The sequence below is a fragment of the Sciurus vulgaris genome (assembly GCF_902686455.1).
Source record: "Sciurus vulgaris genome assembly, chromosome: 11".
In the NCBI taxonomy this organism is placed as follows: domain Eukaryota; kingdom Metazoa; phylum Chordata; class Mammalia; order Rodentia; family Sciuridae; genus Sciurus; species Sciurus vulgaris.
Window position 1 is genome coordinate 1,308,420 of NC_136472.1, and position 27,407 is coordinate 1,335,826.

General features: G+C 54.4%; 2 protein-coding genes across 4 annotated transcripts in view; both read right to left on the reverse strand.

Moving 5' to 3' along the window:
* The window catches only part of IFITM10 (interferon induced transmembrane protein 10), a 289,205-nt gene that overhangs the window by 111,583 nt on the left and 150,215 nt on the right, over positions 1-27,407 (reverse strand). The window lies entirely within an intron of this gene.
* Positions 1-27,407, reverse strand: part of LOC306640593 (uncharacterized protein) — a gene marked incomplete at both ends in the record, with an annotated part of 89,875 nt that overhangs the window by 44,941 nt on the left and 17,527 nt on the right. The window contains 2 exons of one of the 3 annotated variants that reach the window (XM_079104950.1): positions 8,263-8,346; positions 8,476-9,008. In XM_079104950.1, coding sequence (XP_078961076.1) covers positions 8,263-8,346; positions 8,476-9,008 — 617 coding nt within the window. Of the gene's footprint in view, positions 1-8,262; positions 8,347-8,475; positions 9,009-27,407 lie in introns of those variants that run through there. The other 2 variants (XM_079104948.1, XM_079104949.1) reach the window with 2 other exon arrangements.

Consider the following 27,407-nt stretch of genomic DNA (forward strand, 5'->3'; position numbering starts at 1 on the left):
AAGACTGTGTGGTCAACTCTGGCCAGCGAGCAGTGACCCGGAGCCCTGGCGCCAGGGATGAAGGCCGAGCAGGGGCCTGCTCCCGCGCCTGCTGTGGTTCCATCGCTGTGCGCCCTTTTGCGGGTGGCTGTGACATTCTTGGCCTGCTGGCAGTGTGGCTTAGTCCTGCATGCTTATTTTGGCTCCTGGGGTGCCTGGGACCACCCCATGTTTCCAACATGTGGACTTAGACCTCTGAAACTGTGAGCCCAAATAGTTTTTCTCCTTGAAGTTGTTCTCGTCAGGTCTTTGGTCACAGCGGTGAAGAACTGAGTGAATGCTGGGAGTTTTCCCGCGGTCTGCTGTGTCTCCTGCCACCTGGCAAGTATCTCAAACCTGACCGCATCTCAGCTGTGAAGAGCCAGAGGGAAGGGCAGGCGTGCTGGGGCTGTGACCGCCCTCCTCTGTGCACACCAGAAGCAGTCGTGTGGACGCAGACGCCCTGGTGGGGTGGCTGCTGCTGTGGGGCCTCACGTCACCCACGCCACATTCTTCACCAGATCCATCAGTAATAAAGGTCACACGGTGTGGTCTGCCCACCTTCTTCCTTTGTGCTTGTGCTATGTAATAAAGCAGGTGCCTCCATGTTTGTAAAACTCAGAGGGAGCACAATGAGACGTCCTTCCCCAGGCCGAGCCACTGAACCAGATTCTGTTGTTTTCTTCGGCAGCGTCCTGTCACACATCTCTAGGCAGCTTTGCATCCCTGGCACCAAAATACCTGCCAAGCACAGCTTAGAAGAGGAAAAGTTTATTTTGGCTCCTGGTTTCAGAGGTTCTGTCTGGGGCTGGCCAACTCCATTGCTCTGGGCCCGAGGTGAGGCAGAGTATTCTGGGGAAGGTGTGGTGGAGGAAAGCTGCTCAGGACATGGTGACCAGGAAGCAGAGAGAGAGGAGCCAGGGACAAAGTGTAAAGCACACAGTCACGGGCCCAGTGACCACGTCTTCCAGCCACACTGCCTGACTACAGTTACCCAATACACCAGTCCTCTCAGTCCATAAATAATGAGGCTGCAGCTCTCAACCTAATCATCTCGGGTTGGGGAGAGAGCTCAGCTGGTAGAGTGCTTGTCTCACAAGCACAAGGCCCTGGGTTCAAATTCCCAGCACCACAAAACAAACAAACAAACAAAAAACCTAATCATCTCCTCTCTGAACACCCTGAACCTCCCACCCTGTCTAGCATGAGCTTTGGGGACACCACATGCCAAGAACTTACAGTGCTCATCATCATTGGTGACTAGATTGACCCAAGGTGGACGCAAGCAGTGATCAAGCAGAGCCTGGCCCACAGCTTCCGTCCTTCCTGTGATGCTCACTGAGGCAAGTCTGCCTGCCACAGAATGCTCACCGGCATGGCGAGCTGTGGTCTGCGACAGCACTGCAGCCCAATCCCATCCAGAGACTGGACACTCCCTCCCTCCAGAAGGCCCTCTGCATCTCTTTCTGGTCAGTTCTCCCCACCAGTGCAACCTCTGACCTGCCCCTCTCTCTAGGAAGGAGATGTGGCCTTTGTGGAGAGTCACCCCTTCTCCTATGCACGTGACTTCTTTTCTCATGATGCCATCTGCAGAGCCACCGAGTCCTGCGTGTGGGCAGCTCACTCCCTCTCATTGCCCACCTGCCACAGTTTGCTGGAGAGCCACAGTTTGCTGGAGAGCCACAGTTTGCTGGAGAGCCACAGTTTGCTATTGCTGAATCCACACACATGCTTTGTGCGTACATATGTTTTTGTCTCTCTGGAGTAAATGCCTCCGTGTGGAACGCCCCGGTCACAGGGAAGGTTGGTGTGAACTTCACAGGACACCAACAGCACATGGCACAGTGACAGTTATGAGATGGGGATAGAGCAGTGCTTGGAGGGAAGCTCAGAGCCCAGCTGCCTCTCTTGGCAAAGAAAAAGATCCCCGATCCATAACCAGTATAAGCATGCAGATATGCCCCGAGGAAACCTGTCATTCTGCATAATTAAAATGCATCAATGATAAAAAAGGATGCAAGGCAGAAGAGTAGCTAAACCGAGAGCGGGCAGAAGGAAGGAGACGATAAGGAGTAGTGCAGAAGAAGTAGGAATAAAAACACAACAGAGAAAATGCGCGAAACCCAAAGTTGGACCGCTGAAGACAGCAGCAGATAGCACAAACGGCACGCCTGCAAGTCCCAGGACCCCAGGCGCCCCAGGAAGTCACCAGCTTGCTGTAGAAGGCCCGGAGCCAGATGCACCAGCGACTTTCTGCTCGAGAATGGGGTGACATGGAGTAGAGGGTAACTCCCAGAGTCCTTCCTTACCTACCAGAGAAGAAAGAGGAAAAAAGAAAAGCCCAGGCCGCCAGGTCTTCCCTGGGGCTTGTACCAGACACCTGAGGACTTAAGGAGACCCGCGCTCTTCCCGGTGTGTGGGGCACGCCCCGGCCTGCGAGGAAGGGCAGGGCCTGCAGACCAGCCAGTCCTGCACCCAGGCAGGGAAGCGGGCGGCCCCGCCCTGGGTCCCTCGGGTCCCTCTCTTACGTTCCCAAGCCTCCAGACCAGTCCCGTCCACGGTCCCAGCCCGCAGGGGGAAAGGGAGCATACCAGCAGGCGTGCTGGGGACACACCCGCTTCCTAGGTGCTCGGTGAGCTCCGCAGAGTGGTGTGTCCGGGGCATTCCTGAGTTTATCTCTCTCTGACGTAGACAGGCAATGCATTGTCAATGGGCAGACGATGGATCGAAACATGGGGCAAAAGAGAGGTCTTCTCTGGCCTCATGCAAACCACGTTGGCGCCGGGGCAGACCTGAGCCCATCGCTGAGCCCCGCGCTGCCTGGGTGCAGTGGGTCTGGGACAGGGTTACAATGCCCACATCTCTACAGCAGAGCCAAAGGAGCGCATCTGAGCCCCTGCGCTCCAGCCCCCTGGAGATGTGCAGGCAGAGCTTCCTGGGGATGGCGCTGGGCTGGACCTCAGTGGGGAGGTGGACCCAGCCACAAAGGCTGCGGCTTCTCTCAGAGATCCTTCTTGGTTTGGGGAACCATTGTTGAGGACACCGCAATTAAGGGTCGGATGGGTGGGTGAGAGCGCCATTGAGGTAGGAAGGCTGTGATAGAGGCCAGTGCCCTGTGTAGGAGGCCCTGATGGAGGAAGCCGCAGGGGGAAGGAGCCATTATCCTGCTGCTTCACAGCTCAAGGCAAGCAGGTACCGGCCCTGCCTCCTCAGACGCTGGCCTTCCCCTCTGGGTACCCGCTCCCGTGCTCTTCTGACCAAGACCTCCAGGTGAGAGAAGCTTCACTCAGAGAAGTATTTGCTGGGGCTTTAAAACCTCATTTTTTTTTCTTTTCTGGAGTAAAATGGGGTCCCTGTGGCAGGGGTGGCCTGGGATACGTGAACGGGCCACAGTGGGTGGTGATGTGGTTCTGAGCACTGGAGACCCTGTGCTGCCGGGACGGGTCTTTGACCTTCTGGGATGTCCTCCTGGTCCTCCTGATGCTGCAGCTTCGTGTCTACATTCATGTTTGTTTCTTACCTAAGAAGTCCCCCATTCAGTCTAAGTGACTTTGGGGACAGTTTTTAACCTAGCTGAACGGGTCGAAGGGCAAGCACCCTGGCCCCCTGGCCTCTGTGGAGAGTTTCCCACAAAGAATGATTAGGCTCTGACCCGTGCTGCAACACGCAGCCAGGCAGGGAAGTCTCGCAGGGCACGCCACGGACCCACAGCAGGGAAGCGCATAGAGTCAGACGGCCACTGGAGGGGACTTGGGGAGACGCTGCCAGGAAGGGGCTCTTCTGGGCCATGCAAACGCTTTGGATGGCTGCAGGTCACCTGCACAGCCCTGTGGCAGACCTGTTCACTTAGAATGGCAATTTTCTGCCACACGAATTTCACCCCATGTGAATATCCAGGGTGTGGGTGGCTCACATCCTTGACCCAGTGCAAGTCCTCTGGGCCTCCCTCTCTGCTTTGGCTGCCAAGCTGGCCCCTCCATGGGGACTGCCTCAGAGGCTCCACAGCCAATCAGCCATCTGCTCCTGGGAGCCTGGCTCAGGCCCACCTGCAGTGCCATTCCTGGCTGGCTCTGCAGGGTGCCTGCTCTGGTGTTTGGTGGGAAGCAGGACGCCTCCGTCATCAGGGCTCTGTGGGGCCATAAGCTGCATTTCCAGAGCCAACTGAGAGCTGCACGGTGCCCGAGTGTGGGGTCTCCCCCTCACTGGAGGGACGCCACCCCTCCATGGGACTGTCTTCTCCCCCTGCCGCCTGCTTGCTGGGAGTCAAAGCCAGCCAATCCTGACAGGGGCGCGGGCTGGGCCGCTGGGTCCCATTGCTAACCTCTTCTCCCTAACCGTCACGGGCCCTGACACACTGACCTGGGCACAAAACCACGTCTGACCCTGCATTCCCACGGGCTGGTTGTTACAGGATCCACATCCCATCATGTGATCAGATCGGATCTGGAGCTGGCTCTGCGAGTCCTCACCACCAAGAAAAGAGCGTTAGGCTTCATGGGACCTGTGGGGGCTGGGGTTGGACCGTTCATTTTAACAGAGCTGCTGGCCGAAGGCCTATGGTCATCAGACTTGGGGCTTGCCTGAGACCCCAGGAAGTTCAGCATGTGACTGCAAACCCTAGGGTCACCTATGGGTTATTTCCAATCGTACTGCAGATTTACCAGTCAAGGGACAAGGGTTTCAGGCGGCAGGACCAGATGGATCTGCACGGCTCAGTCTGTTCACTTCTCACCACACCTGTGCTTTTCTGCTCAGGCTGCTGTGGCAAAGAGCAGGGCTTGGGGGCTTCAGCAATGGAGGATCACTGTCTCCTGTCCTGGAGGGTGAAGTCTGGGATCCAGTTGCCACAGGCTGGCTCCCGAGGCTCTCTCCTGCCTGGCAGACAGCATCTCTTCCCTGTGTCCTCTGTGTGTCCTGATGGCCTCTTCTTATAAGGACCCTAGTCCCAGTCAAGTGGGATCAGGAGTCACGCTACGGGGCTCATTTTGATGTAATCACCTCTAAAGATCTTGCCCGCTTCCAAGCACACTCTTGTGTCTGGGAACAGGGCGCTAACATAAGACCTCGGGAGGAACAATTCAGACCATAACAGCAACCTCTAGACAGGTGGGAATACTGAGGCAGAACAGGGTCAGCTACCTCCAGAGGAGCAGGGATTTGCTCTAAAGGGTTAACCCAGTTGCCAGACTCCAGAAGCATCGATGGTCCACTCAGTATTGCTTTCATGACGGGTGGCCATCCACCCAGGTTTTGCAGGACATGGGGAGCTTGAGGGAAGGCCGGTGACAGGCTGCACCCGGGAGGCTGCCTGCCCCGACAGTGCATGGATCTAGGCTCAGGTCTGTCTCCCCAGGGACCCCGGAGCATCTGCAGGTGTGCAGGGGTCCTCGGAGCCCCCAGGATATCACTGAATGAGAGAAGCCCCTCTGCAGGCACCCTCCCCGGGCAGCTCCTTGTCCAACAGAGCCCTGGAGCTGGAGAAGAGACAGCAAACAAGATTTTAAAAGGAACAAGGTCCTGGGGATTATGTTGGTGGTGGGGGGATTCCCTTAAAAGGCAGCCAGTCGCTTGCGGAGACCGTCCACAGGGGAGGAGGGGGAGTTTGTAGGATGGGAGCAGAGGCTCTCTTGCTCTTTGAAGGTGACCCTGGGAAGGCTGGATGATAGAGCCCAGGTGAGGAGGCCCTTCCAGGCAGCAGGATGGTCCTGCAAGGAAGAGGCCCTTGTGCTGGTAGAGTTAAGTAGGAAGAAGGCTGGGCAGTGCATCCGTACGGTGATACAAGGTACCTGCCTCACCTGGGACTGACTCCTGGAGTTCCAGTCTCAGTGCCCCCAACAAAGCTAGGTTGACCACCCGGGTAGGTGAAGGTGAGCAGATGCACATGTCCACTCACCTGTGGAAGAGCTGGCTGCTTGGACAGGTGCTGGCGGTGGGCTCAGCAAGACACATCAGGGACACCTGAGAATGCTGGGAAGACAGTGGACATGTGGCAATGTGGTTCTGGTGGCCAGGGACACTTGCTCCTCTCCTGGGCTCTGACCATGGGGTCCCTGCCAATCCCGGGAGCCTGGCAGGATGCTCTGAGGACAGGGCCACAGCCCAGGTGAGCGCCAGGCCTTCGTCTTCACAGGTGTGGACAGAGTGGCAGCCACGTGACCCAACTCCTCCCACCCTCCCTGGATGTGGATCTGCACAACGGGACAGAGAGCCCCGGACACACGGAGGGGAGCCGCCCTGGGCTGGCCTGGTCACGGCGTGGTCTGCTGGCTTTTCCGCTTCCACCTCCGGAGCAGCCCCTGCGTGGCCTCTGTCCTCGGCCTGGGGGTTGCTGATGTCATTGGCCGGTCCTTCCTCACTGGGACCCTGCTGGAGGACAACTGGGGGCGGCACCAGGAGGGGTGATGCAGCGGCTGCCATCCTGGGGCCCACGTCCTCCTTCTCAGACACAGTGGGCCTCTGTCTCCTGGTGGCCTCTTCCCCACCCAGGGACAACGCCGCTCCAAGTACACCTCTGCGGTGGTCAGTGCACTGAGCAGGACTTGGGACCTCTGTCTGCACCTGGGGACCGAGGTCTGCAACTACAGGGAGCAAGTCTGGTGTGTGGCCCGTTGCTAGAAGGCACCCCGCTAACCCCTGCCAGAGGCTTCATGCTCTGCCTGGGTTGGGGCTCCCACAGCCCAACCATCTACCTCTGAACTTTCCTGTGTTTTTTTCACCCGGGAGCTCTGGGGACACCTGGTGTCTAAACCCTAGCCCTCACCCAGAGCGTGCCAGAGTCGGGGCCGGCCCTTCCTCCTGCCCTGGACCAGCCTGGTCTGGGGTCCTGGTGTTCCTCTGCCTTCTACAGGTCCGTTTTCCACCCACCCATTGCTGGGGAAGCCAGGAAAACCGCGCCATGAATAGCGCACAAACCCTCCGGAACCGGGACCTGCAGCGTCCTCCCCAATTCGGGCCCTTCGCAGAGCCCCTCACGTAGGCCCCAGCCGCAAAGACCTCGGTTAGGCCTAAGGAAGGCGAGGGCGGAGCCGGCGCCCCCTGTGCGCTGCCCTCCGCCTGCACAGCCCGGCCCTGCTCCGCCCCAGCTCTCCTCCGGAGGCCTCTCCTGCCCTGAGATGCCCTCTTGCCTGCTACCCTGCCTGCTTCCTCGCAGCCAGCCCTCGGCCCGCATGATGAATCCCGCTGGCAGGGGACTGTCATGCAGCCCCTCCCACTGAGGGCTGGAAGCCGCAGGGCAGGGACCTCGCAGCCTGTCCGGCTGTGGTTTGAATGAGTGGCTTGCTTCCCACACTGGGCCTGAGCCTGGCAGAGGTGGATGCTGGCGGGAGGTCCTCAGATTGCTGGGCTGGTCTTCTCCTTGCCACGATGGCTTCCCGCACCGAGGGCGTGGCTTGGCTCTACCACACCGCCAGATTTGTTGAAGGTCCTTCCCGGACCTCCTCACACATGGCCAGGAGTTCAGTGCAGAGGGCTGAGCCCAAGGGCACCTGGAACCAAGCACGAGGGACCTGGGAACGTGTCACAGCCTCAGAACCAGGAGGAGGAGGGTCCTGGAGGATTCCAACTCACGACTCTGAACCTCTTGCTGGGTTTGCACAACATGGGTGGAGGCACCCAGGTGTGGAGGGCACCCAGGTGTGGAGGCAGTTGGATGTGAACAGAGGCAACCAGGCAGGCTGACCCAGTCTTCCCAGGCTTGCTGGTCCACTGGTGCTCGGAAGAGCCACCAACAAAATGACTACACGGACAGACTGTTGTGCATGATGGAAGATGATTTTATTGAAAGGAAATGTTGCACTCTAACAGACATAGAAACCCGCAGGAGAGGGGGAGCCCTGTGGACTGCACAGGGGCAGGAGGAAGGGGCACTGCTGTTGTTGGGGCGAGGCTTTCTCCTGCCCAGAGCCGGACACAGACTTCCTTCTCCAGGTACCACAGACCCTTAATATGGGTCAGTCTTGGAAGGGGCAGAAAGACACTTCAGAAAGAGCCAGAAAGTCACTGTGGCCCCCTGCCTCTTAGAAGGCTGTGGGTGAGCACTGGAATATGCCCATCTTGAGAAAGAGCATCTCAGAGGGACAGGGAGAGAGCGTGGCCACTCAGGTGAGTGCTGTTTCTTGGGCTGGAGATCAAGAAAAGCAGGAGGAGGCGTGCTGGGCAGTGATAAGAACAAAGGCCTCACCAGCAACGGAGGAACTTAGCTGAAGACTAGGTTGTCCACAGTGTCAGATCTTGCACTGGCAGCACACGGGGGCACAGCAGCTGGACTGGCAGCAGCTGGACCCACAGCCTGAGGAGCAACAGGGCTTGCAGCAGCTGGACTGGCAGCAGCTGGACTTGCTGCCCCCACAGGAACCACAGCCCCCCTTGCTGCCCCCACAGGAGCCACAGCTGGAGCAGGAGCAGGCTGGCACGCAGCAGCACACGGGCTTGCAGCAGCACACGGGCTTGCAGCAGCACACGGGGACACAGCAGCTGGAGCCACAGCCCCCACAGCTGGAGCCACAGCCTGAGGAGCAACAGGGCTTGCAGCAGCTGGACTGGCAGCAGCTGGACTTGCTGCCCCCACAGGATCCACAGCCCCCCTTGCAGCCCCCACAGGAGCCACAGCCCCCCTTAGAACCCCCACAGGAACCACAGCCCCCCTTGCAGCCCCCACAGGATCCACAGCCCCCCTTGCAGCCCCCACAGGAGCCACAGCCCCCCTTAGAACCCCCACAGGAACCACAGCCCTCCTTGCAGCCCCCACAGGAACCACAGCCCCCCTTGCAGCCCCCACAGGAACCACAGCCCCCCTTGCTGCCTCCACAGGAGCTACAGCCCCCCTTGCAGCCCCCACAGGAGCCACAGCTGGAGCAGGAGCAGGCTGGCATGCAGCAGCACACGGGCTTGCAGCAGCACACGGGCTTGCAGCAGCACACGGGCACACAGCAGCTGGAGCCACAGCCCCCACAGCTGGAGCCACAGCCTCCAGAGCAGCCACAGCAGCCCATGGTTCTGGTGGTGGAGGTGGAGTAGGTGAGAGGAGCAGGTGGAGAGGGAGGAGTGTGGGGTGGAGCTCCTGAGCCAGGCTTTATGTACCTGCCCGGGGTCAGGTGTGGAGCTGGGCACCTGGTCACTTCCTGTGTGTGCAGAGTATTTCCTCAGCTTACACTCTGGTCTGCTGTATTCTTTTCCTCTTTTCCTGTTTACTAAATGCACTAGCAATTTCCTTAGGCTTTTAAATTTGGCCTCTTCCTTGTCCATGCCTGCTTCAGTCTGACCTCGAGGCTTCCTGGGTGCTGGCCACCTGTCTCCCGTGCTGACTGCTGTGGCTCGTGAGTGTCAGCAGCATGCCCAGGCTCCTGCACATCTGCTCGGTTTGGACTTCCACTTTTTGCTGTTTGGGGTTCACTAGCTACATTAGGTTCATTGCTAAGAATAAGATGCCCTAGTCCACATGACCTGAGACTGCTACCTTATTTGGAGAATTCCTGCAGGTATGATCAGGTAAGGATCCTTAGGTGGGGACCTTATCTTGTGTAGTCCGGGGGGACCCTAAATGTGTCCTTAGGGAGAGACAGAGGGAGATTTGCCTCATCAGAAAGATGAATCTGAGATTCAAAGATCAGAGAGATGTGACCCCATACCAACCGAGGGTTGCTGCCCCCCAGCCACAGGTGAGCGTGCTAGCTTTGGTGTTGGGAGCATGACTGTGAAGAGGATCTGGAAATGTGGACATGGTTGGAGACTGGGTGCTGGGTAGAGGCTGGAGGAGTTTCGTGGTGCAGGCTAGAGAAAGCCCAGAGTGTATCAAACAAGCTGCGGGCAGACGTGTGGAGGTTGGAGGGGCTGTCGGCGAGGCCTCGTAGAAGCGGAGAGCGCGTAGTGGAGACTACGGGAAAGGCCGCCCCGTCATGAGGGGACGTCTAACTGGGGGCACAGCTGGGTGTTTTCTTGGTCCTTGAGAAGTGAGAAGAGAGGGAGGAACGGGAAAGAACTGCCCAGCCAGGAGCCAGCACCTGGTTATCAGGAGAGCTTGGCCAGTCCGGACTGTGGAGACTCAAGATGGGCATTTTAACAGCTGGGGAAGCTTGGGGTGTCCAGCCAACCATTTTGCTGAAGAGATCAGGCAAGTGTGTCTTTGAATCCACACGACCACATCCTCAGAACCAGGAGTGGGATGGTATCATGCAGGAGCAATCCGGGGGACTCTCCTGTGGGGTGACCCACAGGCTTTGAGAGGATTCTCTTAGCAAAATCACCGCCAACGTGGAACAAGAGGGATAGAGACAGGACGGAATGAAGACAAGCTGTCAGTCTTCCAAAATCCCACAGTAGACGGGTGATAACGTGAACTGGGAGTAGCAGCCGCCACCTGTGAAAAAAGGAAAGCTTGGCTCTGCCGGCAGAGAGGCAGGCGTGGAGTGGGCAGGCGGTGCCGGGCAGAGCCTGGGTGGAGCCACAGGGCACTGGCGCCTACACCGGGTGTGGGAGCTCTCTGGGGGCGTCAGTTTGCTTGGTCTGGGAACGCCCTTCTTCCCTTGCTCTCTTCTGGAGCAGCAGCTCTGTCAGCGCTGTCCGACTCCGGCCCACCTTGTGTTCTGTGTTGCAGGTCCCCACTCCAAAGGTGCAGAGGACTCTCACCCCACGGTGGGTCATGTCCTGGGGCCCACACACGCCTCATTTAGATGACATTTGGTATTTTTAATTGAGTATCTTGCTGTGAGATTTGGGAGTTGGGTTAAAGCTGTCATGGGTTAAGACTTTGGGGGTCCTTCTGTGGAGTGAGTGTGTTTTGCGTGTGGGCACGTGTGCGTGTTTGGGGACCAGCAGATGGTCTACAGTGGGAAGGTTAATGACACCCAAAGACATGAGGCGCTAAGGGCTGAAACCTGTACATGTCAACTTGTTTGCAAAAACCTTCTTTCTGCCAGAGAAATGTACAGTGCCAGGAGCAGAGAGGTATACCTCGGTTTACCCTTTGTCCAACGTGATTTCAATGTTACCTTTTAGATATTTTAGTCATCCGTGTTTATCATTAAACTCCACAAGATATTGCTTTGTTGTTTTAGTCAATACGCATTTAAATTTATCCAATTTGTCACTGCATTTGATTTTTAATTTATCTCTGTATTTTTGATCTTCTTCCTGTACCCTTATGTGAGTAGGTACTTATTTTGTGGTGCTGGGAATGCAACTATGGGAGTTCCAGTTGCCCACATCCTTGCTGAGGCTCTTACTGTGATTCTTCTTAATTTCAGTAATTATGCAACTTTGTCTTTAAAATTTCTGAGACGAGGTCTTGCCTTGTGGCCCAGGCTGGCCTTGGACTTGCACTCCTCCTGTCTCAGCCTCCTGGGTGACTGGAGTTAGAGGCGTGGCCGCTGCACAGAGCTCAGCTTTGGCTACCCTAACAGGTGTCTGGTGGCGCCTTGTGGCTTTAATTTTTTGGATGGCGAGTGACACGGTGCATCTTTTCATGGCTTCCTGGCCCTTTCTGTATCTTTCTTTGTGTGAAATATCTACTTGATCATTTTCATCATGCTGTTTCTCTTTTTCTCAATCTGGAAGATCTAAAAATATATTCTGAATGTCTTTTTGTGTGGATGTGTTACAAACTTTTCTTTCATGCTTTTTTCTTTTTCTGCGTTTCGCTTTGTTTTGGTGCTGGGGATGGAACCCAGGGCCTCACACATGCCAGGCGGCGCTAACCAGTGTGTGACATGACTAGTCCCATTGCTTTTCATTTTCTTAAGGGTGTTGCTCAAATAGCAAACATTTTTATTTGGACAAAATCTAATGTATCACTTTTGTTCTATTACGTTTCAGTCTTTTCGTGTCCTAAGAAATCTTTGTCTTCTCTAAGGCTGTGAAGATCTTTTTCCTGTTTTCTTCTAGGACTTTTATTGCTTTAGCGTGACATTTAGGTCTACGATTTGAGTTTTCTATTTTTATTTTTTTGTGATTTCTGTGAGGAAAGAATGAGAACTCAGCTCTTTCTGTGCAGATAAGTGATAGTGAGTCTCCTCTGTAGAGAAGACAGCCCTTGACTCAGTGAGTGGGCTGACAACCCTCTGGAAGTCAGCTGCAGCTGACCTGGGGTTTTCTTTCACCAGCACCCCACTGAGCTGGCTGCAGCAGCTTTGCAGTGAATCTTGCATTTCAGATGGCATGTTCTCCAACTGTGCTCTTTTAAACTGTGCTCTTTTATATTTTCATAAATTTTAGAATTCATTTACAAAATTTTACCAAAAAATCTCCTGGCATTTGGTCTGGATTGTATTAATTTGTAGATCAAGTTGAAGAGAATCAGCCATTTTGAGTGTCCTGATCCATGAACATGGGATAGCTCTGTATTTATTCGTGTTGTCTTTAATTTCTGTTGCACTTTCAAGTTTTTATTGCAAGGCTATTGTGTGTATTTTGTTGAATGTATTTAAAGATTTTTTTGATATCGTAAGTGGAATTGTATTTTCTATTTCACTTATTGTTGCTGGTGTTAGCTTTTGTGAATAGGTCCTATGTGTTTGCTAAATTCATTTATTAGTGCCTTTTTTTTCTGTAGATGCCATAGGATTTTCCAGAGGACAAACCCATTGCTTTCCAATAAAGCCGCTTTGACTTCTTCCTTCCTTCATTTGTGTCAGGTTATTTCCATGTGTCTTCTCTGGCCAGGACCTCAGTGCAGTGCTGAATGGAGGAGTTGAATCTATCATAAATTAGCGTTGAAGTCTGACAAATGCTCTTCTGCATGTTTTGAGACAAAGGCTGATTTTCATCCTTTATTTTGTTAATATGGTGATAAAATTATATTTTATTTTGAGACAGGGTCTTGCTAGGTTGCTGAGGCTGGGTGTGAACCTGTGATACTCCTGCCTCAGGTCCCCCAGATGCTGGGGTTATAGGTGTGCTCACTGCACCTGGCTCGTGTTACCCTTTTAGTGTTATTGGATTCAACTTGCTACTATGGTTTTTCTCTCTAGTTGTGAGAGATGCTTACCTGTGGTTTGTATTTTGCAGCTACTGGCTGTACCCCTGCACTGAGGCATAATCCTCTCCCTTCTTACAGAGGGATTTGCACAGAGGTGCCATTTGTGATTTCAGTGTTTGACAGTGTTCAACAGTGAAGCTGCGTGGTTTTCTCTGTAGAGGGTTTAAGTGATGCACCCCATCTCTAGCAGACATGGGGTCTTCAGATGGCCTGTGCCTTCTTGCACCCGTTGGGAACTTTCTGCTTGTCTAAGGAACTTGTCCATTGCATCTAAATTTCCAAATTTCTTGTGATAAAGTTGGGTCTGCATTATCCCTTTAATTTCTGGGTCCTTCCGTCAGTCTGGCTGAGAGCTCACAGGACTCACGCCTCTCTGCTGCGTCTGTGGTCTGCCCCTGGGGGTCTGCCCTGTGCTTGCATCATTTGGCGGTCAGCCAGTGATTGTGGTGGGGTGGGAGCTCCCTGCTCCAGAGTTTACTCTTCCATTTGGGGCTGCTCTGCTGACCTCGGGGCTGTCCTGCCACCGGTCAGGTCTGCTGTGCTTCTGCTTTGTTCTGGTTGAGCTGCACGTGGCCTGGGAAGGCCATGTCACACAACACGCACCGAGGGGGCTTTCCTTTCGCGCACTGTGCTTGGGTCTGTGCAGTTCTTGCTTTCCAGGTTGTCTCAGTCCTGGAAACGCCTCAGTTGCTGTCTCTTCAGGCCGTGCCTGTGTCCCTCCCTCTCTGCGCTTCTTGGAGCCCGGATGGGTGCTGGTTGGGTGCTGGTTGGGTGCCGTTGGGTCTTGTCTCCGCCCGACATCTCTCCTGTCGCCATTGCCTCCTGTCTCCCTGCTGCTTCCTGTATACTGTGCTCGGATCTGCCTTCTGATTCGCCCTTGAATCCTCCGAGCTGTTGATTCTGTGTGGCTTTATTTCCTAGCAGTCTGTCTGCTGCTTTCCTGGACCTACCTGAGGCCTGTGCAGGCCTTGTTCACCTGCGCAGCTTAGAGCCTGCGTTCATTTGCTCTCATGGCTCAGACACCATCATTTGTTGGCAAAGTCCGGTGCCTGGCGTTTTTCTTGTTTGGAGTCTCTGGAGTCTTCTTGGAGCTCACGGTGGCCCACTCCTCAGTGCTGGGTGTTCACAGCAGACCCTGTTCTCCTGGTCACTTTACTCGTGGAAATTCTTTGAGATCTGGCAGTGGTGGTGGGATTTTGGCCATCAGCACTACCTTTGAGTGGTGCCTGTGGTTATGTCTTGTCACCCAGTAAAAGGGACCTGGCGGTGTAATTAGGTCACTAGCTGGCTGAGCCTGGGAACGCTGGGTGTCTGTGGTGGGGGCGGACCTGGTCACCTGAGCCCTCACAGCAGGGTGTGTTCTGCAGATGGAGTCACGGGGTCGGACAGGTAGTGCCTGGACGGTGACTGGTCCTTGCTGGGGGCATTTAGAAAGCCCGTGGCCTTGGGGAAAGCCTGGCCCTTGGCCAACAGCCAGGCAGGCAAGGAGGACCAGGTCCTAGGACCACAGACTGGGTGAGCACAGAGGAGGGTCCCCAGAGCCCTCAGGAGGGAGGTGCCCTGCTGCCCCTGCCCCTCGGTGTCCTCCATGTGAGTGCCCATGCAGGGCATGGGCTGAGCCTGCCTGGACTTCAGAACTATGGAGATAGCACACTTGGGTTGTTTTGAGCCAGTAAGTCTGTGGGGGCAGCAGTAGAGACACGCACCTGCACAGGTGGACTCCTCCTGGAAGGGTCTGCCCTTTCCCAGCCAGCTCCTTCTCAGTGAATTCTCAGTGTGGGGCACTCAGACCCTAGGCCGTGCAGGGTGGACCAGGATCCCCAGGAGGGCCAAACGGGATTTCAAGACCCAGCAGCACATCCCCGCCACACAGCCGAGCTGAAGACCATGGAGTTGAGCTGCTTCACATCGTGAAGATTTCAGGGAAGAGCAGCTTATGGGACCCTTCTTTGAGAGGCGGCCGTGCCCAGCAGGAGCGCGGCCTGCCCCTGCCACCCTGGAGCTGCGGCTCCAGTCCTCCAGGCCCTGGAAAGTGCTCTGGGCAAGGCAGGGGCCTTACTCCTCTCTGGGGTTTCTGCCTCCACTCTGCCCTTCTTTCCAGCTCCGGGACGTCACAAGAGGGTGGTACCCAGGCTGGGTGAGGATCTCTCTCTGGGCGCACCAGGCTGGGCGAGGATCTCTGGGCGCACTGAAAGGGGAGTCTGTCTCCTCATGGGCCCCCAGTCTGGCTTTTGTCTGTGCATCCTGCGTCCATCCATGAAATGGTAATTTTTATTTTTATTTTTATTTTTGGTGCTGAGGGGGGCGCAAAGTCCAGGGCCTCACCCATGCTAAGCGCGTGCTGTCCCCTGAGCCGCCACCCAAGTCCTGCGTGTCATTATTTTTTAAAGTCCTTCTGCTCGTCAGTCCTTCCCTTTAGCTCTTGGGAAATCGCCTCCAGTCGTCTCCCAGAACTGTCGGTTTCCATGCTGAGCGTGCGTCTTTTCAGGCTCTGAACCCTGAGCACCTGGTGTGCTTCCAGGCGCACTCTTCTTGCACATGGAAGCTCACACTCTTCTCACACTTGGAAGCTCACATGCTTGTCACACTTGGAAGCTCATACTCTTCTCACACTTGGAAGCTCACACTCTTCTTACTTGGAAGCTCACACTATTCTTGCACATGGACGCTTACACTCTTCTCACACTTGGAAGCTCACTCTCCTCTCACACTTGAATGCTTACACTCTTCTCACACTTGGAAGCTCACACTCTTCTCACACTTGGAAGCTCACATGCTTGTCACACTTGGAAGCTCACACTCTTCTCACACTTGGAAGCTCACATGCTTGTCACACTTGGAAGCTCACACTATTCTTGCACATGGACGCTTACACTCTTCTCACACTTGGAAGCTCACTCTCTTCTCACACTTGAATGCTTACACTCTTCTCACACTTGGAAGCTCACATGCTTGTCACACTTGGAAGCTCACACTATTCTTGCACATGGACGCTTACACTCTTCTCACACTTGGAAGCTCACTCTCTTCTCACACTTGAATGCTTACACTCTTCTCACACTTGGAAGCTCACATGCTTGTCACACTTGGAAGCTCACACTCTTCTCACACTTGGAAGCTCACATGCTTGTCACACTTGGAAGCTCACACTCTTCTCACACTTGGAAGCTCACATGCTTGTCACACTTGGAAGCTCACACTCTTCTTACTTGGAAGCTCACACTCTTCTTGCACATGGACGCTTACACTCTTCTCACACTTAGAAGCTCACTCTTCTCACACTTGGATGCTTACACTCTTCTCACACTTGGAAGCTCACACTCTTCTCACACTTGGAAGCTCACACTCTTACTTGGAAGCTCATGCTCTTCTGGAGCAGGCACCATGCTCTGGGCGGCTCTGCTGCTGTGAATACACCAGGAGGATGTCCAGGGTTGGTCCTCCGTGCCCCGCGCCCAGGTCAAAGCTGAGGCATTGGGAGCTGAGTGCCTCCAGGGGTGGCTCTGCTGTCCGCGGCCTCCTGGTTCCTCCTGGTGCCTGCAGACTACCCGCCTGCTACCTGGCTTGAGGCCTCTGCAGACCAGGCCATCCTCCCGTCCCAGCTGAAAGGAGCAGACTTGGATGTCTGACGAAGAAATGGCAAGCCCCTAGTGGACGGCAAGCCAAAAAAACGTGTCACGAGAGTGCTGCACCAAGGAGATAAGACACCATCTGGACCAGAACTGTAAACAAGCCAAGAGGAACGGTATATAAACTCCCTTCTCAGACAGCTCCCTGGCTCAGCCCAGATCTCCTGACGAACCCACGTCAGCCAGGTTGGCAAGCCCCACGGATCATCCATCCGCGGAGACTGTCGAGACTCCGCTGCTCTGACGGCTTCATGGCCAGCAGGGCCTGCCTGTCCTCGACTCCCGGACCATCAGCCGGAAGGAGCTCCGAGACCAGCTGTCGTCTTCTCTCTGACTAAGATAACGTCGCATTCGGGGTCCCCGGAACCGACAAGGCAGAGAGGACTTTGGACTGTTTGACTGAGGTGTGTTTATTTGCCATTCGATTTGATTGATGTGTGATATTAGGAATATTAAGGTTTGCATTGTTCCGAGTGTATCAAATAAAGCCAACTTGTTTGGAACCAAATTCTAGTCGCTCACCTCTCTGCCGCTTGTGACGCCAGCTGTCCTGGGTCCCAAGTTCACAGCAACATGCGACGCCCACTCCCCAGTTCCCTGCTGTGGGCGGGGGCGCTGCCCTCTGCCGAGGCTGCCTCTGGTCCTCTCCTCCCCAGCGCCGGGTTACAGCACTTCCATTTCTTCATTCCTTTCTGGGACCTGAGTGCTTTTTTTTGACAGAGTCAGATATAAATACTTGTCTGAAATTGGCCACCTAATTTTTTAGATCATCATTTTAGAATGTGGTTTATAAGAATCTTTGTTGAAGAATCATTAGAATTTGCATTGTATCTCGTGGTCAGATTTCCGTAAGGCTCCGTGGACGTGGGAGTGCCTGTGGTCTGTCCAGGGCGAGCTTCTTCTAAAGGTACTGGCCCCTGTGCTCCGGCCCGTTTGTGTGCTTGGCATTTCCAGAGCCTTCTGATTTTTGACTTCTAAGACATCCGACGCTGGCTGGTGCTGACGTGGGCCACGTGCCCTTTGCGTTTCTGGGGTCCCTGCTCACCCTCCACAGAGCTCCCCTGGGAACCCCAGGACCCTGTGGCCTGGGTGCTGAAGTCCTCCTGCTGCCCGCATGGATGGTTTGCTTAGGGTTTCGCCTCTCCTTCCTTGTCCTTCCCGCGTGTGCCTCTTGTCCTTTCCCTTCCTCGCCCTGGGTGGGGGTTGCCTGGTCTCTCCCTCCTCCCTGGCATTTCCCACATTCTTGTGGGAGACGGAGGGAGGAGAAAGGTCTGGAAGCAGCTGGGAGAGGCGGTGGAGCCTGTGCTGCCCTTGGCCTGGGCTTATTTGAGGCAGGATGGGCCAGGAGAAAGGTCCAGCTGCTGCCACATGGGGCAGCAGGGGGCAGGGAGTAAAGGGCACCAGCAGAAAGTGACAGTGACCTGGGACGGAGAGACGAGCAGCTGACGGGCCAGGGCCATGGCTGCTGAGATCCTGCTCTCACTGGAGGGTGGCTGCAGGGTGTCCTGGTCTGCTTCAACCCTCCCCTCAGTGTGCGTGGTCCGGGACCCTGTTCCAGCCTCGAGTGCCCACCTGCAGTGGTCCAAAGCAATTTCCTGTGACCTCCCTATGGTGGTAGGGAGGATGTCTGGAGCTGCAGGGACAGGACCTCCCCTCGACCACCCCAGGGCCAGTGACAGAACATAGTGGCCTCAGGCTCCCCTGCCTGATAGAGGCGACCAGAACACAACTCCCGGGACCCTAGTTCACGCCCGGGGCTCCTGCTCTGGCTCTGCTGCCCGCTGACCACTCTCAGCCTTCAACTTTCTTGCACCAACTGAAGGAGAAGGTGGAACGGGGCCTGCCTCGGGCAGGGCTCCCTCCCAGAGCACCAGAGTGTGCACAGGAGCACTCAGTCAACCTGACCTGCACGGGACTCTTCCAAGAGCTGTGGCTGGAGGCCTGGGGACACGCCATGCGGAGGGGCCAGCGCGTGCAAAGGCCTGAGGGGCAAAGGTGGGCATGCTTGGGGACAAGCCAGCACCTTCCTCAGTTGTTCAGGGAGCAGGGCAGAAGGTGCAGCCAGGACATCCCTGAGGAAGCTTCCAGAAGGTTCCGTGAGGCAGAGAGCCTTCCTCCTTCTGCACACCAGCTAGTCACCACAGTCTCCAGGAAGAGATGGCGAGGGACGGGGAAGTCCCGGCACTGAGAAAAGCATGGAGAAATAGAAGACAGAAAAGTGAGTGGACCCTGGGTTTTCACACCAAGGAAGGCTGCTGTCCACACCCAGGGGCCTGACAACCTCGGGTGGGATTTGAGGGTGGGACACAGGTGGGCCTCTGCGGGGCACTTGCAGCCTGGCTGGACGCCCACACGGTGGGGTCACGGGCGCCCCCGAGGGGTCCAGACGTGCCCTCCTGGAGTCCTGCAGTGGCTTACACACCCCGGGCCCTGGGCTTCCAGGGTGCTTTCTGGAACTGGCCATGGCAATGCAGGCTGCCACCCGTTAACCTCTCTGGGTCTCTGAACGCCGCCGTCCTGCAGGGCGCAGGATCTGTTTCCAGGGGTCTCAGGTGGCAGCCCATCCCTGCGACCCTTCCCTTCCTTGCTGCCTCCTTTTCCCCGCAGCCTCCCCCTGCATCCCTCCCTGCCCTCAGCCCTGAAGCCCTTCCCAAGGCCCACGCTGCGGGCTCCTGTCTGCGTTTCGTCAGGTGTGCCGCCAGGGGCGCTGTGTCCTCGTTGCTCTGCCCTGAGTTCTGTTTGAAACAGACTGTGCCCCCACTCCCCCATCCACCCCAAAGTTAACGACCTTCATTTCAAGATCGTCTTTAATCTCAGGAGAGGTGTGCGTATCTTGTAGCTCATACTTAGGACTGAATAAGTTGGAAACTGGAAGAGGTTGACAACATAAACGTGAGCTCACCTAGAAAAGAACATTATTTTAGTGAATTGCCTGAACCCTCTACCCCGAGAGGAGCTTTCTGCTGTTTTTTTGGCCACAGAATCTTTAATCACTTCTTCATGTGATAACAATTTTATAATTCCAATTTGATGGAGAAAACAGACCGCCGTTTGTGTTCTCCCTCTATTGTGGTGGCTTGACGTTTGGGATGGGGGCAGTTCTGAAATTTTCTTTTAGCTCATGGTATCGTCATGTCAAATTTTAGGTTTTTGGTCAGATTTGGGAAACTTCCCAGTGTTTTCTGTGTTCACTGTAAACCCGGGACATCTCCCTTCCTTTCATCGGTGTCTGGCCTCACACACCTGCATCGGCCCCTGTGACCAGACTTCTCTCCTGGCCTGTGTGGGTGATTAATGTCAGCTCACACATGTGGATTTTCAAATCCCCACGATGCTCATGATTTGCGGTTACCCATCCACTGGATCAGCAGACAACTCCAGAGGCTTGGTCGCTTCTGTTTCAAGTTTGTCCTTGTCTCAAGGAATTTTACTATTGGTACAATCCCAATTTACACTCAGGGTCTGAATGATCACATGAACTTTACAGCTGGTTTTATCCCACTAAGTTCATTTTCTATTTTTTTTTTTTTTTTGTGAGATGTCCCTTTTAATTCCTTTTTATTTTTTTTGGTACTGGAGATTGAATTCAGGGGTGCTTGACCACTGAGCTACATCCCCAGCCCTATTTTGTATTTTATTTAGAGACAGAGTCTCAAATGCCTCACTTTTGCTGAGGCTGGCTTTGAACTCAAGATCCTCCTGCCTCAGCCTCCAGAGTCGCTGGGATTACAGGCATGTGCCACTACGCCCGGCCCTTTTAATTCTTTAATTCATACTTCAAAGACTTGTATTGACAAATGAAAATTACTCATTTATGATATATAACAAGATGTCCTGATATACATATACACTGTGGAGTGGCTAAGGTCAGCTACTTAAGTAAATGTGTGTTTGTGTGTGTGAGTGTGTGTGTGTGTGCTCGTGCTGCTGCGTTGACCAGGACTTGGTACCCAGGACTCTGCTTCTGAGCTAGGTCCCCAGTGCTTGAGCAATTTAATGCATGGGTCACTCATGGAGATTCTTGTGGTGTAGAAGGGACTCTGAGAAATTTTCAATGACAGGATACGTTGTTCCCAACCATCTTCACCCTCTGTTTAAAATAGATGCTTGGGCTCTTTTCTCCTGATGGAAACCTTGTATCCTTTGACTGATATCTCCCCCCATCCCATTCTAGCTTCTGTGGATTTAATGTTTTTCAGATTCTACATATATGAGATAAAAGAACTGGGCACAGTGGGGCACGCTTGTAGTCCCAGCGACTCAAGAGGCTGAGGCAGGAGGATCATGAGTTCAAGACCAGCCTGGGCAACTCAGCTAGCTCCGACCTCAAAATAAAAATGAAAACCAGCGTGGAGGGGGCAGGGCTGGGGATGTGGCTCAGGAGTGAAGTGTCCCTGAGTTTGCTACTGAAAGCTCGGTCCTTGTTCCCAATGCCAATCCAATAACAAGGACATGGCTTTGAGAAAAAGGGAAAGAAGTTTTCTTGCTTTGCTAGCAAAGGAGAAACAGGGGACTCTTGTCCAGAGGCTGATTCTGCCCATCAGCAGGAGCAGGGGGCTTTAAAGAGGTGACTCAGAGAGAATGAGATTAGAGGAGAGATCAGGGGGGAGGAGGTTGGAGAATAGAAGATCAGGGAGGAGAAGGTTGGGAAAGGAAGAACATCATGTAAGTTTCAAAGTGACAAGGGATATAGTCAAAGCGTCAAGTGGACCCTGTTACAAGCTCAACCTTTGGTACCGAAAAAAAAAAAAAAAAAAAAAAAAAAAAAGGGTCTGTCTTATGTTCAAACAAAGAGCCTGTGTTCGCTGACTTCTAAGAATGCTGCTGCACTGGGGATGAGCCCCGGCCTCAGACGCAGGGAAGTGCTCCACCTCTGAGTAGGCACCGCCAGCCTGCAGGTTTCTAAGAGTGGTTTTTACCAAGTGGCTGCTCAGTGAATGGAACCTGCTTGCTGTGGGCAGACCCTCTCCCTGGACTCACTTCTGCTGTGTTTGGGTTGACGTCCCCCACCCCCCAGGCTTACAGTGGAGCCAACTGGAATTGTTAGGGGGCAACTTAAGAACAGACCGATCACCACTGACAAGTTCAAGTTTGAGAGTCTTTATTAGCCGGCCGGCTGACTGTCTCACACAATGCCCCAAAATGGCTATTGGGAGAACAGCCCCGACCACAGGGTTGTAGGGTTTTTATGCCATAAGTCAGTACATCAAGCACAAGTGTCTGTTGCTATGATTCAGCATCACAAATTAACATCATGGAATCCAGAATCATCAGCAGAGGGGGAAGTGGGTCAAAGTGACCTGTGGTCATGTGACCAGAGCCCAGCACTCAGCCCCAGCTTCCCATCTGCTCTGCCCTGAGCCCCCTCTCTCCAAGGAAATGTCGGGGTACTGCTCCGGTCTGAGTATGGCTGGTCCTCTCGACTCCTATGTTGAGTTCGGTCCCCGTGGTGAGGTAAAAGGGCAGGATCTCTAGGGGGCGGGAGGCCTCTGCCTCCTGAGTGGCCAGCGCAGTCCCGTGACTGTCTTGAGAGTGAACCTGCTGAGGCAGTGTAGCCATCTCTGCCCCCCACGCCTTGGGCCACCTCTGGGACTCAGCTGCAAGGAGGCCATTGCCAGGTGCGCCCCTCTTGGCCTCAGGCCAGAGCTGCGAGCGGACGTGAGCCCCTCTTCACAGCTGGTCCAGCTGCAGTGCTGTGGCGCTGGCACAGGACATGCTGGACATCGTCTGACCCTCTCCGCACGCCTTCTCTTCATCTTTGGCTGCAGAGGACCTGCTGCAGGTCTGTTCTGCTCTGTTCCGGCTTCTCCTGAGCCACCGTGCGGCTCTCCCCCACTTCTGAGCCTCATTTCTCCCAACAGGGTCAGCAGGGCACGACTCGCCACAGAGAAAGGCGGGGGACTGGTCCTCGCTGCGGAGTGGGCCGGGCGAGGCTGCCGGCCGGGCTCTGAGGAGGAAGGTGGTAAGCGAGGGACAGCTTGGGGAGGAGGCCCTGAACCCGGTTCTACCATGTCCTGGAGAAGCGCGGGAAGACCCACCCCCGCCGTGCCCTGGGGACCTGCTTCCGTGGCAGATGCACCTCCTGCCGTGGCCGCCGCCGCTGGCTGCCGAGCACGTCCCTCCAGCTCTGTGGCCGGGGCCAGACGTCCAGAGGTGCCTCTTGCCCAGCACCAGGCACATGGCCTCCGCCAGGGCTCACGGCCAGCAGGAGCCCCCGTAAGGGGAGCTTCGCCAGGCGCTGCAGGTCCACTTCAGGACACCGGGGAGGCCAGGGCCTCCTCCAGAGCCCACCCCTGGGTCAGCTTGCGGATGACCTGAGGAGGGCAGCCTGCCACGCTGCAATGTCCTCGTGAGCCCTGCTCGGAGCCGGACGTTGCTCAGCCTGCGCTGCAGGGCAGCACAGCCCAGCGCGGTGTGGGCGAAGGTCCTGAGGACCTCCAGGTGGCACGCTGGAAGGCTCGGGAACTTCCCTCCCTTTGGAAGGTGTGGTAACACTGCCCAGGCCAGAGGTCACGGCGGTCGCCGGTGTCCCGCAGTTGAGAAAGGAGGCCAGGTGTGGAGACTCAGGAACAGCTCACACCCAGGGGATGGGGCAGGAGTGAAAGATGGAGGAGGACGCTGGGAGTAGTTCAAGGAACCGCCACAGGGGGGCGAGCCTCCACCTGGAACTTCAGACCCGACTGGGGGGGGGGGGGGGAGCTGCAGAGAGCAGGACGCTGGCGGGGAAGGGACACCGCAGTTCCCCAGGCGGCCCCTGGGCCACCTGAAGAAGTCCTGGAGAGGGACCCCAGGACAAGAGGGAAGGAGAAGCCACGGGTGATGAATGCACTGTTGTATCTGCACTCAGGTTCCGTCCTAACCTTCAGTGTTCTGGCCAAGGCCTGGGGCAGATGAAGGCCGCGAGTGTCGGCTGTTGATCCAACGTGCCCAGAGGAAAGCCAGCAGTCAGGAGGACACAGCCATGCTCTTTGTTGGAGAAGGGGCCGCAGCCCTCTTTCCTCTAGGATCACTAAGTGGGGATGACCCTGGTCACACTCAGGAGGAAGAATCAGGAGAGGGAGCTCTTTTCTGCCCACATACACTCCTGGGGGCGCAGATCCAGATGCAACTGAGGGACTGAATCCATCTCCTCCTGCCCTGGAGGGTTCCAGAGGAGGCCAGAGAGGCCAGAGAGGCCAGAGCTGGCTGCAGAGGCTTCTGTCCCCCGCTGCTTCACACCCTTCCCTGCCTAGACTAAGAACAGAATCAAAACAGTGCAAACAGGATATTCCAAGTTTCCCCTTTCCTTAGAGAGAGAAGTCTGGTTCCTTCCCCGCCACAACCTTTATCCTTATGTGAAGCTCCTCTGAGAGGGGAAATCGGGTTTGAAATGCCCCTCTTTTGATATACATCAAGGAAAAGATGAAGCACCAGCAGAATTTTTGAATCGATCGAAGGAACAAATGAGACAATATTCTGGATTCGATGTGGATGACCCTTAGGGCAAGGAGTGTCAAAACTGTGCTGACAGCGCCAGAGAATCACAGACACGGGGCATGCTGGGAGGAGAGAAGTCTAGGAGGAGGGAAGCTCAGGAGGTGCGTGTGAGGAGGGGTGAAGAGAGGCAGACACAGAGGGCAGACGGTGCTCTCCGCCACAGAACAAGCACCCAGCACAAACCAGGCCTGCAAACGAGGGACGGAAGGGGCCTTGCTCAAGACACCCTAAGAGACACAGGCCAAAGGGGCACAGTGGAAAGGAGGGAATACACGCTATAAACGCGGGACAGAGGACATTTCAAGAGGGAATCCCCAGATGGGGAGGGGAGGAAGGGCGACCCCTCCTGTCCTCGGTGAGCCCAGGGAGGTCAGGGGCTCTTCCACACAAAGCCTCCCACCAAGAGCCCCGGATAAACGTAGAGGTGGCATCCAAGCTGGGAAGTGCCCTTCCTGACTGACTCTGGGGCAGCTGCTCCTCTTGGGTCCACCACCCAGGGCAGAGGTCCAACAGGAGCTGCTGGGGCGGGAGTGGAGGGGAAGCTCTTAAGGTGTCCACTGCTGAAAAGGCCCAAGAAGGGCCCACCAGGAGACCCCAAAGGAGTTCCTCTTCGTGCCTGAAGCAGGGACCAATCTCTCAGGTCAAAGTCTGGACTAGGAACAGGATCAAGTACCAGTCATAGGGAAATTCAAATTTCCCTTAGCCTCCTAACTGCTGAAGAGGAAGAAAGGATTCTTCCTGGGGTCTGGACAAAGGAGGGGAATCAAGGGAGACTCTTTATAGATGGGTCCTCCTGAGTCACTCAAGGAAAGGGACCAGGTGGACATTCTGTACTGGACAGAACACCATCCAAGTAACAGAGTCAGAGAGGCTGCCTGGTGGAGGCTACCCAGACCTGTGAGCTCTTTGCTCTCAATCAGGCCCTGAAATTTCTAATGGGAAAGGAGGGGAACATGCACACTGATTCCAAATATGCCTTTGGGGTTGTCCACACTTTTGGAAAGGTTTAGACCGAGTGTGGCTTAATTAGTGGTAAGGGGGAGGATTTATTACACGAGGATTAATCACTCAAGTCTCGGAAGGCCTGCTATTACCAGAAGAAACAGCTCTTGTCATGTGCCAGGACATCAAAGGGGCCATAATGTGGGAGGCCCAAGGCAAGACTGGCGAACGAAGCAGTAAAGAGGCTGCCTTCCAATCAGAGGCCGCCATTTTCCATGTACCCCTGTTTTATTCCCTCCCCCAGTTATCCCAACATTGAGGCCACGGAGGAGAAACAACTAATAAGGTCGGGATACTCGAACACTCCAGGGGGAAGTGGCTTCTACCCAATGGCAGAGAGACGCTCACAAAACCCATTAGGAGTGAAGCAATGGCCCACTTCCCAAAGGGAGCCCCTGGGGCCCACGAGGCCTGTGTAGCACTGTATTAGTGTTGCCAAAAACTCAGTCCTTGACCCAGTGCCAATCCAATAAGGAAGACACGGTTTTGAGAAAAAAGGAAAACCAAGGTTTATTGTTTTGCTAGCAAAGGAGAAGCACAGGGGACTCCTGTCCCAGAGGCTGTGATTCTGTGAGCAGGAACAGGGGGCTTTTATAGAGGTGACTCAGAGGGAATAAGATTAGAGGAGAGAAGAGGGAGGAGAAGTTTGGGGAAAAGATCAGAGAAACGGTTGGGGAAAAGAAAATCGTGTAAGTTTCAAAGTGACAAGGGAGATAGTCGAAACATCAAGTGAACACCTATCCATTTCTACATCCCATTTCTATGGAAAGTGGGCAACATCACCTCCAAGCTGCTTCCTGCTGAAAGGGGCAAAGTTGGGGAAAGTAACCCAAAGTCCTTGTTCTCTAAGGTGGGGTGTGGACCATTAAGGCCACTCAGCACCAGAGCAGTCCAGCGGTCCACAGTGGCAGATGGCAGGTGACTGGGCAAGGCACACACAGGGCAGGGATCATGCTAAGACAACAGTAAAGACAGCAAACTGTTACTTTCTTGTAAATAATTGGCACAAAAACAGTATTCCAATTAATCTCTGAAAACCATGAGGACAGTAACTTATAATTTTATCAGTGAAAAATAGGTCAAGTTCATCAGTATAGGAGGTTAGGAAGATTTGTAGGTCGATGAAATCAGACTCAAATTAACTCAGGACAAATCTCCAACTCCTGTGACCATTATTATTAGTCACTCTTACACAGGAACCCTTCCTTCATAGCCTCCAGCTTTGCTTACTTTCGGTAGGGCTGATACCAGTGTACTTCTTAGGTTACGTTAAAAACTATGGGTTTTCCTTTTAAATGACCATGTAGGACTGTGCTCAGGCTGTGCTCTCCTGCTGGGTGTTGAAGACCAACTTGGTCGAAACTGACCTTGTTCCTATCTACTCTGAAGAGTCAGCAGACATTCCTCAGAGACACTCTTGGGGACATGGGTGAAGCCTCCTGGCTCCTTTACCTTCCCTCTACCAGTGGTGCCACTTGCCAGGATGGGTCGGGGTCTGGCTGACCATGTGTGGCTTCTCTTGGAAGCATCAGGGACATTTCCCTCTCCAATGACCCTCTGCTTTGCAGAATGTGCACTGGTTGGCTTCCTGTTCTCTAGGGTCCTCTGGATCTCCCTGATCAGCAGAGTTGCAGGGCCCAGAGAGAGGTCCTGTCTTCTCCAGGTCCTGGCTGACCTTAGGGGGCAAGGGCCAAAATGCTGGCTGCTTTTTCCTTGGCTCTTTTACTTCATTGACTTTGGCCTCCAAGTTTTTGGTTTTAAACCAAAAGCAAGCCAATTTCACCAGTCTTAAAGAGGCAGTAACAGATTATGACTTCAATACCTAAAATTTTATCTAATTGGGGTTAGTATTAGTACTGGAAGTCAGGATTATATACTGTCTGTCCTGTAGTTGATGGTTTATTATCTCAAATTAACTGTTTTATTCTTTTTTAAAGAAGCAGTACCTCTGCAAAACACTAACAGGCAACAGTTGTAAAGTTTACAAGGAAAATACAAAATGAAATTAAACAGAGCAAAAACAGTTTGTGTAATAGCTATGAACCAAGAAAAAATGATTTTCAGAATCTTGAACCTTTACCTAGTTATATGTTATATCTCCTGTCTGAGATCACAGTAATCTTTACAACAAAAGCAACCTTTTGAACACAACTCTAAATGAGCTGAGGTCCAGCCTGTTTTGGAGCCATTCTAACAAGGAATAAGGTGGGAGCAGAGCTTTATCTAGGTGAGGTGGGGCCCTTCACAAATAACACAATACAACATTACATCTGAAACATGAATCAAGGAAAGGCTAAGAGAGCTTTTAACTT